Below are 16,810 nucleotides of genomic sequence, written 5' to 3'. Positions count from 1 at the left end.
TCTTTGACCAGACTACAAATTTATTTTTGAAACAAGACAAGCAGAGGTGCAGGTGATAAGGAAGATATGACACCATAGATCCATACAGTGACTTTTCTAGTTCTTCTTCTATTTCTTTCTTTCTTAATTCCTAACAGTGTCTTTTCTATTTTATTTCTCCCATGAAGTTTTCAGAAATTTCATCACAATACCTCTAACCTCTGTTATGCATCATAACAGACTAGAAAATGAGTATGTCCAGCAGCATTTACTCCCTTTGAGTCTTCATCCATTCATTTTTACTATCTGTCTAGTGACCACACTAGCCAATATTGCTCACAATAAACCAATATGCTCAAGTGCTTTATTGCTCACAGGTTTCCAGGTAGCAAAGTGTTCTTTCCCTACAGCCACAAAAATAAATTCACCATTTCTAGCAAAGACATTATAATAAATGTATGTATCTTATGTCTTAAGTGTTCATTGTTACTCTCCCCTTATTTGTTTTACCAAATGAGGTTCAAAAATAGTCCTTTTAAAATTCAAAATACTATTTATATTGCAAAGCTTACTATCAGTTCCAAAGAAATCCTTGAAGAACAAGAATATATACCACTGATCTGTTCCTCTCTTACACTCTGAAAAATCAGAGTCCCTTCTACCACCTGCAGCACTTAACCACACAGAGAACAGTATCTTCAGACCACAATGGAGAAGGGCACAGTAAACACCACAAACCCGATCCAAATTAAACTGTAATATCCCTTGAGTTCCAGCAAAAGCACCGCATAGAAAGATCTACTTACACAGAAAATAACATCTCAAATCTAGTGATGACTCCACTTTGAAGTATGCAGAATTTAAACAACCAAGCCTCCAACAGAAACCAACACATATCACTAATTCAGCACATGGTGCTACCAGTTACTGCCATCACAATTCACAGAACTTGCCTGACTGTCCCATTTTGCAGAGCTCTCTGCCACGTGAACTTACGCAATCCTTGCCCTGTGATATGGAGGCCTCAAATCCTTTTTAAAATGTAAACAGCCTCATTAGTAAGCGATCAAGGAGGAGGGACTTACCTCCAGCAGAAAGGAAGTTCCAGCCTGGGATAGTTTCAGACGTAAGAGTTAGCTTACAATCCAAGCGCTGTGGCTAGCTACAAGGTCTCTCATGGGTTCCAGATCAATAATGACAATTTTTTTTAAAATTATTTTTTACTTTAACTAAAATAAAGCAAAATGTAGCACTCAGGAAAAACCTGGAATTTGACTTAGATTAGCTTTTCCCCACAGGTTTTGATTTTGATCCAGCTTCTTCATTAAGCTGGATTTTTGGAACTAGTAGCACAGCAGCTTTATCAGAACTAGCACATCTAACTCCCAACACACAGATCCATCCAGGCCTCTCTAACTCTGCTGAAGCTCACCACTTTTTTAGGTAGATCAAGCTTGAAATTAGATTCAGAATTTGAGATATGACTTCTCTTTAGTCAAGCAGAGCACTGCTCACATAGTTACCCCTTACATTTCACATCTGTCATAAGTAGGAGTGGTATAGCGAGAGAAGTCGGTAAAGAAGGAGTAGATGAATAGGTCTAAGCCTCCTTCTTATTGAGGAGGACAAAGCTTTATGCTGGTTGTACTACCAAAAGAATTGGGGGTGAGGGGCAAAGAATGTGCGCGTATAAAAAGTTATTTCAGTTTCTGGATATTTCCATGCTCAAATTTCCCAAGAAGCAACTATTAACCAGCAAACTAACACTAAAAAAAAACACACTAGAAAATTCTACCTACCTGAAATTACTACTGCTCTCTCCACTACACCACATGCCAACAAAACAGCACTTACTGCCCAGCCTCACAAGTAACTGCACCGCTGCATCCCACAGCAGAAAACGGATATGACTCATCTGAGCTGAATTCTTAACATTTGACACGATGGCTGGTAATTGCTGCAAAACTAGATTAAGCAGGTCTGATAAGCAAGTCTGCCTTTGGCTTTGCCAATGGTAACTTCAAGTAGCCTCCAACAGCCGTGATTTCATTCTCATTCAACTCAGCTGCAGAGCAAAAAGGACAGCCTTGACTTACTGCTGCTTTGTTACTCTCTATATGAATACACACATAGAGAAATGTTACCTCCAAATGAAAGCAAAAAAGCTGCTTTACCAAAAGCTGCTTTCATTTTGCTACAATACTGATTTTGAATTATTGGAGAAGAATCTAATGTTGAACCATTCAATTTTTAAAACTTTTTTCCTTCTGATTTGATGTTAAAAGTCACAGATGCTCATATATCCTTAACTGAACAGAAATTAATCATATCTAAATCAGCCATCACACTTGCAGCAGATGTGATCTAGTGGACAGCTCACTCGGGAAATCTGAGTGCTACTCTCATCTCTATCTGCAGTCTACTCCCAAACCTCAGGCACTTACAGAATCAGAGAATATCCTGAGTTGGAAGGGGCCCCACAGGGGTCATCAAGTCCAACCCGTGTCTCCACAAAACACCACCCAAAATTCAAACTCTGTCTGAGAGTGCTGTCCAAATGCATCTTGAACTCCGGCAGCTTGGGCTGCAACCAGTGCTCTGGGGAGGTATGCCAGGCAAGTCTCTCTCTGTCATGTCACTCTATTCCTCTGGTTTCACTATCCCTAAATTGACAAGCTTGCTGTTTGTCCCCTCTGAAGTGCCTTATCACCTGCAGGTGAAAACCACAAGCAGATACATAACCCACAAATACAAATGACCAGCACTGCAGCTGATGGAAGAAACCTTGAATTAAAATGCTCAGAATGCCATAAGTGCTGAACTTAATTCTGAAGTATTTATACACAGACATTCACCAACCTACCACACTGCTGACCTCAACGTTTAGAAAAAAAAAAAAAAGGCATTGTTCCAGAACAGTTTCTGCAACAACATTATCACCATAATTTCAAACAAGGTTATGCACTTTAAAAGGTCTGAGAGACCACTGCATTTTGAGCAAAAACAAATACCAAAAGAATAAACAGGAATGCAATCATTCTATTTGAGGGAAAAAAACAACAACAAAAAACACAAAAGTACTCAACACAATAAAACAAACAAAGACAATTAAAAATACAACACAAATAAAACAAGTCAATCTAGGCTAGATTTACTGTATAACAGCATGCTGTCATTTTGACTACAAGCCAATCTAACAGCTAGGTTACCATAATCATAGCAGACTGTAAATCCCAGGCTAGCAAGCTCACTCCTGAACCTAGGAGATATTGCCAGATGAAGCTCATGAATCCATCAGTTCCAACTCCCAGATCAGTAGCCCTTAATCTAATCCTTCTTTATTCTACATAAAGTTTTAATACAAACATTCTCATCTCAAGTAATTTCTGGATTCGATTAATATTCTAAATGGCCTGGTACCAATCAACTGCAATAACTCAAAATGCAAGATTCAACCTAGGCTTTGAACTCCATTCAGGTTCAACTGATGAACTGGTGAGATAACAGTCATTTATGCACAAAATAGATCTATGTTTTTCCTGGAATAGTTACTAACATGAATAGGAGAGCTACACATACGCAAGTCTGAATAATTGCCAATGAAATACAAATTCAGCTTTACACAAACTGGATAGCTGGCACAGCTGACAAAAAACGCATCTTATTCTGCATTTGTAAAGTACTAATGTGAATTCCTCTGCGTCAGCTTCCTATTAAGCTTCTAAAAAGATGAGGAAGAATCAGTCAGGCACTCAGGATTAAGAAACATTAGAAACAATGGGGGAATGAATAAATAAATAAGTGGCAGCCATAACCTATTCACATACCCATTTTGATCACAGTAACCAGCCTGTCCCTTCCAGGAATAGTCAGATTTGTCCAAAGATACCTGGATGCAAAGCCAGCATGTTAAACTACAAAATTTACAGACCATTTTTACCAGCATTGAGCAAATCAGCCTAAATTAAGCTCCCAAAACATCTTTGTTAACCCTACCTCCACAGTTCTTATTTCTCAGTCTCTTCATTTTCTGCACCAAAGTCTTGCCAGTGTAACTAATTCCAACACAATATTGCTGCTCTGCGTTACTAATCTGAAAAATATTTTACCTACTGTCAAGAGAGACAGAGAGGTGCTCTCTCAGTTCTGCCTTACATTTTTATTGAAAGTCCAAATACAGTTAAATGGAAAATTGTTGTTTTTTTTTTTTTAAACATCATATTTGGTCAGGACTCTGTGTGTGTTACCTGCAGGTATCAAATGATTTATGATCCCTGCTGGAAATGACATAGGCTTTACTTGCAATCTAATACTAACAGAAGTTTTTTGGAAAAATTCCTTCCCTACAGACAGCACTTATTAGCAGATTATGTGCCTGATGGCTACTTAGGCCTAAGATTCCCAGTGTCTGCTCACTGGGCAACATATCAGTGAAGTGCTACAACAAGAAGAGTGAATTTTTAAGCCAGGCTGTCTGCTGGAATTATATATTCAGAGATGTAAGAGCTTTAACCCACCTCCATGGAATGCATACGGTGCAGCAACTCTGCATGTCCCCAGCTGTCAATACAAGCTTCAGATCTCCTCAAATGAACACAAGTGTTGCACCTAAACTAGAAGGCCAGTGAAAGAATGCTGATCAAACATGCCTTGGACTACACTTCTGCATGAGGACTCACTGGTGTGGAACATTCTACATCTTTCTTACGTTCTCTTAGCCTCGGGCTGCTGCCTTCAGACTGGCTATCAGGATCACTACTGAGAGTACAGCAGTTGCCCCAGGCCAAAAGCGTGCAGGAAGATTTCTAACAGCAGAGGCAACTGAATTCTTGTGTCCACAGATTGTCTGATTTGCTAACAAAGGCAGATTTCAGTTTGAGTGCCTGGATCTCTGAACTCTTAGCTGGTAGGACATCCTGAAGTTTTTCTTCCAACCTGGACCAAAACCCAGACAAAGTTTTCACTTGCCTGCAAACTGAAAGTTTCTGAAAAACATAAGGCTGAGAGCACAAACAGCTAGCACAGCCAACATGAAATACACACCTTAGCCACCCTTACCGGAAGAGGAAAGGATATGAGGCAACCCACAGTGAGACAGGATCAAGAATAACAAGAAACCACACCTTCAGGCAATCTCAACTCAGGTTGCTGCAGTCCTGCTTTTGGCCTGTCCTCTGGAACTCATGCTGTAATGCAGTGAGTCAGCTCAGAGAACTTATTTGACTGAAGGTTAACCAAAAAGAAATAAGAGCTAGCTTTCAGTCAGATCAGCTCCCTGACGCACCTCACCATGAAATTCCATGAGTGCCAAAAGCAACGCAAGGCAGAGGTGTGCTAATTCAGTTTTTTATTCACTTAGCAGTCATAGGATTGCACCTCTAAAGGATAGAGTATTTTCCCTGTTCTAACAGACAATCTTACAGAGATTAAAGTCTGTACAAAATTGAATTTTACAATAGTCTTCCTGTACTTACTGCAGCAACTAGAGAGAGGCACCAAAATCCTCTTAGGAGGATAATCACTTTTTCCAATATTGATATGTAAACCACAGTGATTGCTGCCTTATTTGTATTTATTTCCTTATCACCATTAAAGATTACTTGAAAATATGCCATGTTAATCATGCATTTCAGTGCTGGTGGTCTGACACAGTTCTGCTGCAGAAGTACTGCTTGAAGTTACTACAGCAATAGCTCTAAAGCAATAGTTTCAATGCAGAATAAATAATTTCCTCTGAACTGAATTAAATCCTGAAGACAGGCACTTGCTGCTTCACAACCAGTCATAGCATAAACTGAAATCCACCAAGCAGGCTTGGGATGTCTGCCTACCAGGAATTTTTTCCATTGGAGCCATTCTTAAAGTGCTTGAACAGAGAGACAAAATATCAGGTTGTCAACACTGATCATTCAAAACAGAGGCACTTCTGGGACACTGCAGAAAACAGGCCAAAATGCGAGCAGTTAAGCAACAAAAGGGACTGGAATTTTTCCAATTACACACCCATCTAGCAGGGTGTGCTACAGAAGCTCTTGTTTTACTTTTAGTTCATTTTCCTATTGCTCTTTTTTTTGCATTTTGGCCCATTTGCATCAGTTGGAAAAGGAAGATCATGGCTTCTGGTAACAGAATTATTGGCAAGAATTCCTATTTTCTTTCTTTTTGTGGAACATTTTCAGAATACGTACTTTAACACTTTCTTCTTTTTCCTCAAAATTGTGCAATACGCTCACGTGTGTTGAGGTATTTAAACCAAGTTAAAAATGCCTCACAATTAAAGAATTCCAGGAACTTCTGCTATTAACCCTCAAAGAAAAAAAAAAGTGCAGCAGAGTAAGTCTTCACTACAAGCCTCAGTGTCAACTACATCCAGTTCATGAGACACCAACAGCTTACGAGCATACAGAGAATTCTGCCATACACCCCCAACCTGGTCCAGCAGTAAGCTACTAGCCCAGCAGGACAGGGCTCCATCATGCAGTCTTGACTCTGGACAGTGCCACTCATACCAGGTGCATAAGAAGGAGAAAGGCTGTCTAGAACCTGCTGTACACCACTTATCATCACCTCTAACTCATGTCGGCAGGTTCAGGAGTAGGAAAGGTCATGAATTCACAGAGTCTCCCTCTCTCTCTTCACTTACAGAGCTAGATTCAACAATGTCATATGAAGTTCAGACTTCAGACTTCACAGGAGATGATCTTGTGTGGCTGTAACAGGTGCTGCCTTGGCTCTGTGATACTGAGTGGAATAGGAACAGCCCTGTGCTCACTCTGATCTAGGGATAAGTAGTAATATAATCCCACATAAACAGATCAGAAATAGGTGATGCTGCAAGATCCTAGCACTTCCTCAAAGACGACAGCACTGGCTGCATCAGCATGCTCTCAAGAGAAGAGTGATTCCTTAAAACTTTTGTTTTTCTTTCTTCCTCTCAGCAGAGCTGCAGCTTGAGGAGATGTATGGCCCTCTGCAAGGACTGGAGTCCCTGAAGTTGAATAATAATCATCCTACTTCGTACAGCATAGAACCACAGAATCATTGAGGTTGAAAAAGACCTCCAAGATCATCTAGTCCAACCACAAACCCATCACCACCATGCCCACTAAACAATGTCAGTGTCACATCTACAGGTTTCTTGAACACATCCAGGGACAGCAACTCCACCACCTCTTTGGACAGGCCACTCCAATGCCTAACCACTCTGAGGAGAAATTCTTATGGACATCCAACGTGAACTTCCCATGGTGTAATTCAAGAGCACTACAATGCTATAATTTTACAGGATATTTTAAAAGCATCACTTTTCTTGTCTGCATGGTGATCTTTCACATGCTACCTACACACAACACTCTACACCCAGAGTTTTTAATCTTGGTCAATAAATCTGGAAAATTCTCAATTTTAGTGACAACCCTGAGTGATATAAAAGGAATAAAATCAACTCCAGCAGAAATACAATGAAACCACCAGGCTTTTACAGTTACACAGTCTCAAAATAAATGAATCGATAAATAAACGTTTACAAAGCTCTTCTTCTCTTTAAAGAGCATACACTCAGCAGTTGTGGAATACAGAGTGGCATGGGCTTTTCACTACAGTAAAATATTGCGGTCTTGAAACAAATTAATTCAATATTTATCAATAAACTTTATCTTAAACTAGCGTAATCACCATAAACTAAAGCAAGCAGTTACTACACATCAGTCTTCATGGATGTGCAAGGCCACAGAAAACACTTGTAAGAGACTACATGGTAAAGGACTTCAGGTACCTTACTAGGTATATTTACTACCTATGAATTACAAGTGGAGCTCAATTCTGCAGAAAACAAAGGAACTAACAGATAAACAGGACTTCAGTTTATTTACACAGGTAGTAAACACTTACTTTCCACTTAAAGCAATCAGTACAGTATCACTATTTTATTTATTTATTTATTGCAATTGCACTTGACCCAGGAATTCTGATGGTATTTTAACTGAACGAATTCCACTCCAAAGGAGACTTGGAGGAATTCCCAGTTCTTCACACCAGTCACCTAGCAAAAACTTCCTATTCCCAACTGTGAACTGAAAGACAAGGTTACGTTCAAGAAGCAAGTAGCTTCTGCCCTTCCCTACAGATGTCACATGTCACTTTCATTGATCACATGGGCTGCAAGGAACAGGAGAAGATAGAATGTAATGCACAACCAAAACCCTGACTGTTGTCAGCGTGCCACTCTATTCTGAGCACATGGAAGCAGAATCACCAGTGAGAACACACATATCCAGATTAAAGTCAGTTCATTTTCATATGAACCATCTGTAAGGTTACTGCCAGAAGGCTGAGAAGCCTTATCTTAGAAACTGCACTGAAAGGCAGCAATAAACCAATAAAACACGAAAATAAGCCATGCATCCAGCACAAACGTATTTCCCCTCAGAGATGTTCTCCTAGAGGGAAAGAACAGCACCATCGTGCTTTTAAAAGTGCATGTAGCTGCACAAACTGTACTGAAGGTGGAGAAGTGGAAATAGGAACTTTTCACCTACAGGCAGCCTTCTATGGTGGAGTTAAACAAAGCACTTGGCTCCTGTGTCAGCATAACTGGATACATTTATCCCAAGCAGGGGAGTAATGGTTCAGAACCACAAATGAATTCTTACAGCTGTTTCTTTGCTCTTGGTTCATCATCAGGTCCTCCTAGTCCATACCGCAGGGCTTTCTGTGCTAGTGGCAGACAACTGACTTGGGCACTCCTGCAACTCACAGAACACAATTCTGTCAGAAGCGCATCAAGGACATGGGGAGGTGATGGAAGACACTGAATTCCTGAATCTTTAAACTTCACAGACCATAGGTTTCAGTCTGCAGGCCCCAGTGAGCCAGAAAGATTGCCCTGAAAGCAATGTTATACCTGTGTCAGGCAGGTACTGCATAAAGGGGGAAAAGATCATACAAAGCTCTGTGCAAGAGCTGCATACAACCCTTTTGTGAAGACACCACTGAATAGCTCTCTTCAGCACTAACAGCAACATCTGCCTACTCACCCAAAGCATGCTCTGCAAGAGACATCCACCAATGCCATCAGCAAGGAAGCCCCAGAGAGATTCATTTGCTGTATCACAATAAGAAAGAAAGACAGAGCCAAATTTTTTACATGAGCATCTCGTTCTTAAATCAAAGCATACGTTTCTTGTGGGATTTGAAAGAGTGCCGATTCCCAGCAATTTCAAATGAGCCAGTCTGTGGGAAATCTCTAAGCCCCATGCTGCATCTAAACGTATCCTAAAGGTTATTCATTAAGGCAGACATGATTCAGAACAGAATCCAGCGCTTGCATGCCACTGTTACTAGTTGATCGGCAGCTCTTCATAATTGAAAGGAGGGTTATATCCATTCCAATCAAGGAATAAATTCAGTTCCTGGAGGAAAAAAAAGGGAATAAACACTAAAAAGAAGCAGTCTGTTCTTGTATGTCAAATTTAGCCTGAGATTCATTTTCTCCTGGAATACAAACAATTTCAAGCTTCTCACAGATATTTACCTGTCAGTGATTATTGGAAGATTCCCCAGTTATCAGAACAGATTATACTGTCAGCTGTCATACACATTCTGCTGCACAAGACAACTTCACCGACTGCTTATGTCTCTCTCCTTCTAGTAAACATTATTTCTGAGTACATTTGCATCATTCTCTGAAAAGCCATACAAAATAAGCAGTAGATGTTGCGGGACAATGTAAAGCAGGGAGACTATTGTGTGAAAGACAAGAATCCCAGCAACAAATTCTCTTTTACTAAACACACACGTGCAAAATCCATATCATAGCTGATCCTTTGAGTTTTTTTGTGATTTGTTTGCTTATACTGTACAAATACAACATGCAGGATGTCTACGCATGAAAATATAGAAGTTCTAAGTAGAGATGGTTCCAAAGGACTGGAAACAAAAGGAATAAGTTTTAAACAACTACAGGATACTTTAACAACTCAGTTCATCTCTATTGAGAGACAAAAGAAAATGAACTGCCACAAAACTGAAACTTGCTTAACTTAATTTTCTTTAAAAGCATAACAGACAAGATAAAAATACTGAGGATAATGGCATTAAGTTAGGTACTAGGGTCTTTTCTATTTTTACTCAATCCTTTAAGCTTTTACCCTCCACTTTAACTAGTTACATATAAGATATTTCACAGCATGCTTTTTAGAGGCTCCAACCAGAGGAGGAGCTTTACTGGACCTGTTGCTCACTAGCACAGATGATCTCATTAGGGAGGTCAGAATAGGTGGCAAATTTAGCTGGCACAATCATGCCCTGAAAGAATTCATGATTTCAAGGGACATGAGCCAGGCAAAGAACAAAGTTAAGAACAATAGATTTAGGAAAGCAAACTTCCACCTGTTTAAGGAACTGATGGATGCAATCCTGTGGGAAACTGCCTTCAAGGACATGGTAACCAAAAAGCATTGGCTTCAAGGATATTCTTTATCAAGCACAAGAGCTCTTTATCCTCAAGTGCAAGAAATAAGGCAAGAAAAGCAGGAGAGCAATATGGTTGTGTAAACCCCTTCCCCCCCCTCCCCCCAGCTGATCTGAAGAACAAGAGAGAAACACATAGGCAGTGGAAGCAGGGACACACATCCTGCAAACAATATAGGAATGCTGCCCAGACATGTAGGGATGAGATAACGATAACCAAGGAACAGCTAGAACTGAACTTGGGAAGGGATGTTAAAAAAAAATAAAAATAACAAGAGCTTCTACAGATACCTTGATCAGAAAAGGAAAAACCAAAGAAAATGAACTCACAAGTTCATTCATCAGTGACAAAGAAACAGCTAAAGTACTCAGCTCTACTACCTCAGTTTTCCTTGGTGGTCAGTCTTCTCGAATCTCTCAGATCCCTAAAACTAAAGGCAGGCCCAGGGTGAAATCTCTCCCATCATAGGAAAAAGAACTGGGTTACGAACCGTCTGAGGAATATCTACAGCTAGAAGCCATGCCGAAACATGGAGGTCAAGGGAGTGATTAGAAATAGTCAACATGGTTTCACCATGGGAGAAATCACGCCTAACTGATCTGATGGCCATCTACAGCAGAGTGAGCACACCGGTGGATAAGCGAAGGGCAACTGACATCATGTACCTAGATTTCTGCATGGCGTTCAACACAGTGCTCCATAACATTCTCATCTCTAAAACTGAAATATATGAATTTGACAGATTGCCTATAAGTTGGACCAGGAATTGGTTGGATGGCCACATCCAAATGGTCACAACATTCAAATGAAAGTCAGTAACAGGTGGTATCCCTCATGGGTCTGTACTCAGGCCAACATCTTCATTAATGCCATAGATGGACCGGAACACACTCTCAGCAAATTTGCAGATGATCTCAAGCTCAGTGATGCAGGTGATACACCAGGGGAAGGGATGCCTTCCAGAGGAGCTTGCATAAGCTGAGAAAATGGGTCCAGGTGGACCAGGGGGAAGAGGTAAAACAAGTACAAGTGAAATGTTCTCTACCAGGACCAGAGTAATCCCCAGTATCAGTACAGGCTGGGTACAGATTTGATTGAACACAGTACTACAAAAAAAAAAAATCAGTGAGACAAGTAGACCAAAAATAGGACACGAACCAATAGTATGAGATTGCGGCTCAGAAGGCAAATTGTGTCCTGGGCTGCATAAAAACAGAACTATTGCCAGCAAGCAAAGGAAGGTGATTCTTCCCCTCATCTTCATCCTCATGAGACCTCACCTGGAGTACTGCATCCAGCCCTGCGGTCCCAAGTACAAGAAAGACACTGACTTTTTATACTAAGGCCAGAGAAGCGCTAAGAAAATGATCTGAGGGTTGAAACACTTATCCTATGAGAAACAGCTGAGAGAGCACTGGGGTTGTTTATCCTGCAAGCAAAACAGCTAAGGGGAGACCTCATCATGCCTTTTCAATACTTAAAGGGGAAAGACTGTGAAAGACTTTTCACTGAGACCTGTAGTGGTAGGACAAGAGATAATAGTTTCAAACTGACGAAGGCTAGATTTAGATGGGGTTTATCCACAAGGGTGGTTAGGCACTGGAACAGGTTGAGGCTGCCCAAAGAGGTTGTGTATGCCTCAGCATTAAGGGTGTTCAAAGCCAGTTTGGAAGGGGTGTAGTATAAGGTGTCCCTACTCCTGGACGGGTCCTGAGGGGTGGGGCGAAGCAGGACATGACACTATATAACCTTTAAAGGTCCCTTGTTGTAGTAGGCGTCTTGCGGGGGCACGGGATGTACGGGACAGGCCTCTCCCTAAACATAGAGAGATAGTGCTATCGTGCTGACCTTGTTGCAGAGAAAACAGGAGAAGAAGAAGGATGATAAAAGAATGTGGAAATGGCCAAATAAGGCACAATGTTATCTGGTGTGAACTAATCAGAGTGGGACATGACAGCACGGTTATCTAGGTAAAAATGTATATAAGCTGTGTTTAGTAGTGAATAAACGCCATTTGCCTCACTTACTCCTGGGGTCTGGGTGAGCATCTGGCCCCGACCTGGTAAAGGGTCGGTTTCGCCCAGCAGTAAGCCCTACATGTGGACAGAGGACGAACACCGGACGAGCGAACGGAGACTACATGCAACAAGTGGTGACCCCGACGTGATCTGTCTGCTGAGGGTGGCTGCCCGGCGTGCCCGTGACGCGGAGAAGAGCCTGTGAGGTGGCGGCAGGTCGCGCACGGAAGACGTATTGCGGTTAAGAGCCTGCGAGGTGGCGGCAGGTCGCATACGTAACAATGGACCAAGTCATTAAGGTACTTGTGCAGTTTTGTAAGGACTACTGTGGAAAATCTGCTCCTTCCCGGAAGGAGATCGCGGCAGTTTTGTCGCTGTTAAATGAGCTGGGGGAGCTGGACTCTCCCCGCTACGTTTTGGATTCGAGTAGGTGGGACTTGCTCACCTCGGCGCTATGCCAGCGCGCCATGGCCAGTCAGAAGGCTACGGAACTTAAAACGTGGGGACTGATATTAGGAGCCCTTAAAGCGGCCAGAGTTGAGGGAAAGGTATTGGTGGAGGCTCGATACCTTTTGGGTCTCAGCGGAGGAGGTGAGACACAGGACCCGGTCGGGTCCGATGGGGGTTCGGGAGCAGTTTCTTGCAGGGGCCGAGAGGAGACGGAGCCGCCAATGACCGTTGGCGGGATGGCGCCGGCTGAGCCGACCGCGCTCACTTCAAAAGAAGACAAACAACAAGAGAGTGAAAGTTCGTTGTCTCGTCCCCCTCCCCCGTATCCACACCCCTCAGGCGGAACGTTGTATCCTTTATCAGAATTACGTCAGTGTTACCTGACTCAAGGGGGCGGAGGAAGCTGTGATCTACACGGGCAGGATCAACTTAGTGCCCACATGGGGAGGGACCAGACAAAAGGTCCGTCCAATGCGGACAGGGGGCATAGCCTACTGTCTCTGGTCACTCCCAGGGGCGGTAGTGCGAGTGATAGTGTAGAAGAGAAAGAAGGGACTGGCTTTGAGTGCAGGGGGAGGGATCAAATGACGGACTGGAATGGGATTAGATCGGAGGCTTTGGGAAAGGGTATAGTTCCAGAGGCATTCCGGGTGATTGTGAGTGATCGTGGTCCCGAATGGGTGCCTCCTGACCCCGGGGGTGTTACGCGCCTGGTGGAATTTATGGATAAAAGAGGCCTGAAATCGCCTCTGACATTAAATGCACTACAAACTTTGGCTGCACTGGGGCCTCTCTTCCCCCGTGACATCACAAACTTAATGCGTACGGTGCTCAGGCTGGTTCAGTATACGTTATGGGAGACGGACTGGATGGCCGAGTTGGGGGGCCGTGCCGGGGCGACAGGGGTCGGCCCGCGCCGCTCCCTGCATGGGAGCGGAATACAGCGGCTTTCAGGGAAGGCCGTGGGAGTGGCTTCGCCCCAGGGCCAGCTAGCGAGACTAAGGCCAGGGGAGCTAAAAGCAGCCACAGATGCAATGGTGGAAGCGTTTAATAAACTTGTGCATAAGGCCGAACCACCTACTCCGTGCACAGATATTACCCAGGGCCCGAATGAATCCTTTCAAAGCTTTACAGACAGGCTTTTAGCTGCTGCAGAGGGGTCTGATCTCCTGGTACCGGCCCAAGGGCCAGTGATCATTGACTGCTTGCAGCAGAAATCGCATGACAATGTTAAGGCATTGCTGCGAGCCGGCCGAAGTACGCTTAATACCTCGGGAGCCGGCCGAAGTACGCTTAATATCCAGGGAGAAGTTATTCAGTATGTCTTAGATAAGCTCAAGGTGGCTCATTTAACTAATGAAAGGCTAGTCACAGCTATTGTCGTAGCTGTTGGCCTGCGACAGCAAAGATCGCTGCAGCAGCAAGGGCTGTGTTTCCGATACGGCCAGTATGGCCATGTTAGAGCACAATGCCCCTGTGGGGGAGGCCAGTCAGGGCCTCCTGATCACAGGAAGGGCTTGCTAAAGGGTATCCGTGGTCGGGTATGCAGCAGTTAAATATCATGAATCTGGGAAATTCTGTGGGTACCATCGCGAAAAGTAATACCAGATATAAGTAGCATATCTGCAAAAACTGAGTCTAGGTGCGAGTTTTCTACAGAAATTCTTCGTTGGCAGACCGAAGCCAACTCCAGAACAACTGAGGGACAGACGATGGGATCAAGAACCATTCATCAAGAGGAGCACTACACCTGCAACGCTGACACTTCCGATGTTGCCGATGTTTATGGTGTCCCTGGTGATTACAGCGTGTTGCAAACAACTACAATGGACACAAGAACATATGCAGAAAATTAAAGAAGTGCGTGATCCCTTTGGAAGCTGGCTGGACGGACTGTTTGGGGGAACGGGTTCATGGTTAAAGCAATTGCTTAAAGCTCTCGCAGTAGGATTTGCAATCTTTGTGTGTATTCTAATCTGTCTTCCATGCTTTGTAGGATGCTTGCAGAACTGCCTTCAACGAATGATGGACAAGACTTTTGACTATCACATTGAGTATCATAGATTGCGTGAAAAATTATAGAGGGGTTTAGGTTGTTGCGTTCGTGCTGTAACGGGGCAAGGCTTGGCCGAGCACGGAAAAGAATTCCCTGTTGCTCTGATGATTGCTTAAGAACTGTAGTAGAAAATAGTAGGAATAGTGTGCTGAAATATATTTAGGATTAGGCGTTTTGCGCTGCTTCGCGATGTACGGGTTAGGTGTGTGTGTAAGTAGTATTTAGCTTAGGGAGGGGGAGATGTTGTAGTAGGCGTCTTGCGGGGGCACGGGATGTACGGGACAGGCCTCTCCCTAAACATAGAGAGATAGTGCTATCGTGCTGACCTTGTTGCAGAGAAAACAGGAGAAGAAGAAGGATGATAAAAGAATGTGGAAATGGCCAAATAAGGCACAATGTTATCTGGTGTGAACTAATCAGAGTGGGACATGACAGCACGGTTATCTAGGTAAAAATGTATATAAGCTGTGTTTAGTAGTGAATAAACGCCATTTGCCTCACTTACTCCTGGGGTCTGGGTGAGCATCTGGCCCCGACCTGGTAAAGGGTCGGTTTCGCCCAGCAGTAAGCCCTACATGTGGACAGAGGACGAACACCGGACGAGCGAACGGAGACTACATGCAACAGTCCCTTCAAACACAAATAATTCTACAATTCTGTAATTTCTTACTGTTGAAACTGATGAAAAAGAGAAGTCAAATTCTTAGCACGGCTGTGGTAGATTCAGAAGTCATTTCTGTATGACGCATCCTGTTCAGAGCTACAGAAATGCAGACTGTAGGAGAAGGGGAATTAAAAAAAATTAAAAAAAAAATCATCCAAAGGCTTCCTTCTCTTTCTCTGAAAAAGCATTTATCTAGCTTTATTCAGCCTTTTTTCCCCACTAGGGAATATACTTTCATTATGTCCTCTCTTATGATGTCTCACCACAAGCTTTTAAGAGACGCTAACATTTTCATAGCCTGCATTTCTCCTGACACTTTAATACACAGCACCATAGTATTTGAAAACTAGTGCTATTAGCCCGATGCACTTAACAGAAGGTAGCACTTCAACAGCCATTAACTTGTAATAACCCAGCAAAAGCCTGAGCATGAACTAAGTGCAAGAGCACACTCTTAATATTATTTACATTACAGACGTCCTTGGAAATTCCCAGCCACATCAGGGTTTCTGTGCCCAGGACCCCCATGTCAGACGTACTGCAAGCCTCTCAGCCTGCGGAAAGGCCTGAGGAAGCTCCTGCTGCACAACAGAGCTATAAACTTCTATGGCAGGCCAGTCACAGAGCTTGAAAGAGAATACAGGTCTTGAGGCCCACACGCATCCACTCCATCCACACCCTCCACCTAGCATGCTCCATCTACTACAAACAGAAGCTGATGGGTTAGTAGTTTTCCAATCACCTACTGACAGGTAGCCAGATGGAGATCACGTTTACAGTACCAATACTGGAGTCTAGTTATGAAATTTGCAGCTGGTTCTGCAACTGAAGTGTTGTGAATACATTGTTTTAAATCCTGTATTTTCTTCACTGATTCAGAAACTCTCCAGTAGTGCTAACTATGAATAGACAAAATATATCTGTCTTCTTTTTAACACAGATCACATTCTGGAGCTTCAGAATGAAATACTGTTTTATGCTGAAGACATGCCAACACATCTGATTTAACTTTCCCGTGCTTCCTTCTAACAGAGCCTGGAACTCAATATCCAGAGTCAAATGAGCTTTATGATCCACTCTTCTCCAAACCCCATATAACTGTGCCAATATAGACTATGCATTGACACAAAGATTCTGCACTCATAATCCATCACAAGCCTGATATATCCATC

General features: G+C 42.8%; 2 protein-coding genes across 5 annotated transcripts in view; one reads left to right on the top strand and one right to left on the bottom strand.

The window, feature by feature from the left end:
• Positions 1-16,810, bottom strand: part of MAP3K5 (mitogen-activated protein kinase kinase kinase 5) — a 96,113-nt gene that overhangs the window by 73,278 nt on the left and 6,025 nt on the right. Inside the window, exon 1 of one of the 3 annotated variants that reach the window (XM_046939118.1) lies at positions 1,779-13,196. The exons of 1 other annotated variant lie outside the window; for it this stretch is intronic. The gene's annotated coding sequence lies outside the window, so the exon portion shown is untranslated. Of the gene's footprint in view, positions 1-785; positions 990-1,778; positions 13,197-16,810 lie in introns of those variants that run through there. One more of the 3 variants, XM_046939119.1, reaches the window with a different exon arrangement.
• Positions 12,647-15,042, top strand: LOC121110362. Of its 2 annotated transcripts, none has more exons than XM_046939125.1 (2): positions 12,647-13,574; positions 14,595-15,042. In XM_046939125.1, exons 1-2 carry the CDS (start codon positions 12,750-12,752, stop codon positions 14,772-14,774), a joined length of 1,005 nt encoding a protein of 334 aa, XP_046795081.1. In that variant the 5' UTR covers positions 12,647-12,749; the 3' UTR covers positions 14,775-15,042. The 2 variants fall into 2 exon arrangements, with proteins under 2 accessions (XP_046795081.1, XP_040554331.1); XM_040698397.2 differs by having other exon boundaries at positions 12,647-14,192; positions 14,223-15,042.

The sequence above is a fragment of the Gallus gallus genome, chromosome 3 (genome assembly GCF_016699485.2).
Source record: "Gallus gallus isolate bGalGal1 chromosome 3, bGalGal1.mat.broiler.GRCg7b, whole genome shotgun sequence".
Taxonomy (NCBI): Eukaryota; Metazoa; Chordata; class Aves; order Galliformes; family Phasianidae; genus Gallus; species Gallus gallus.
This window is presented reverse-complemented; position numbering and strand designations above follow the sequence as displayed.

What these genes read in the sequence shown, in the direction of transcription:
- LOC121110362 (XM_040698397.2), top strand. Translation starts at nt 12,750, where the DNA reads ATGGACCAAGTCATTAAGGTACTTGTGCAGTTTTGTAAGGACTACTGT. An exon ending in GAAGTACGCTTAATACCTCG is followed by an intron (nt 14,193 to 14,222) that starts GGAGCCGGCCGA and finishes CTTAATATCCAG; the next exon opens with GGAGAAGTTATTCAGTATGT.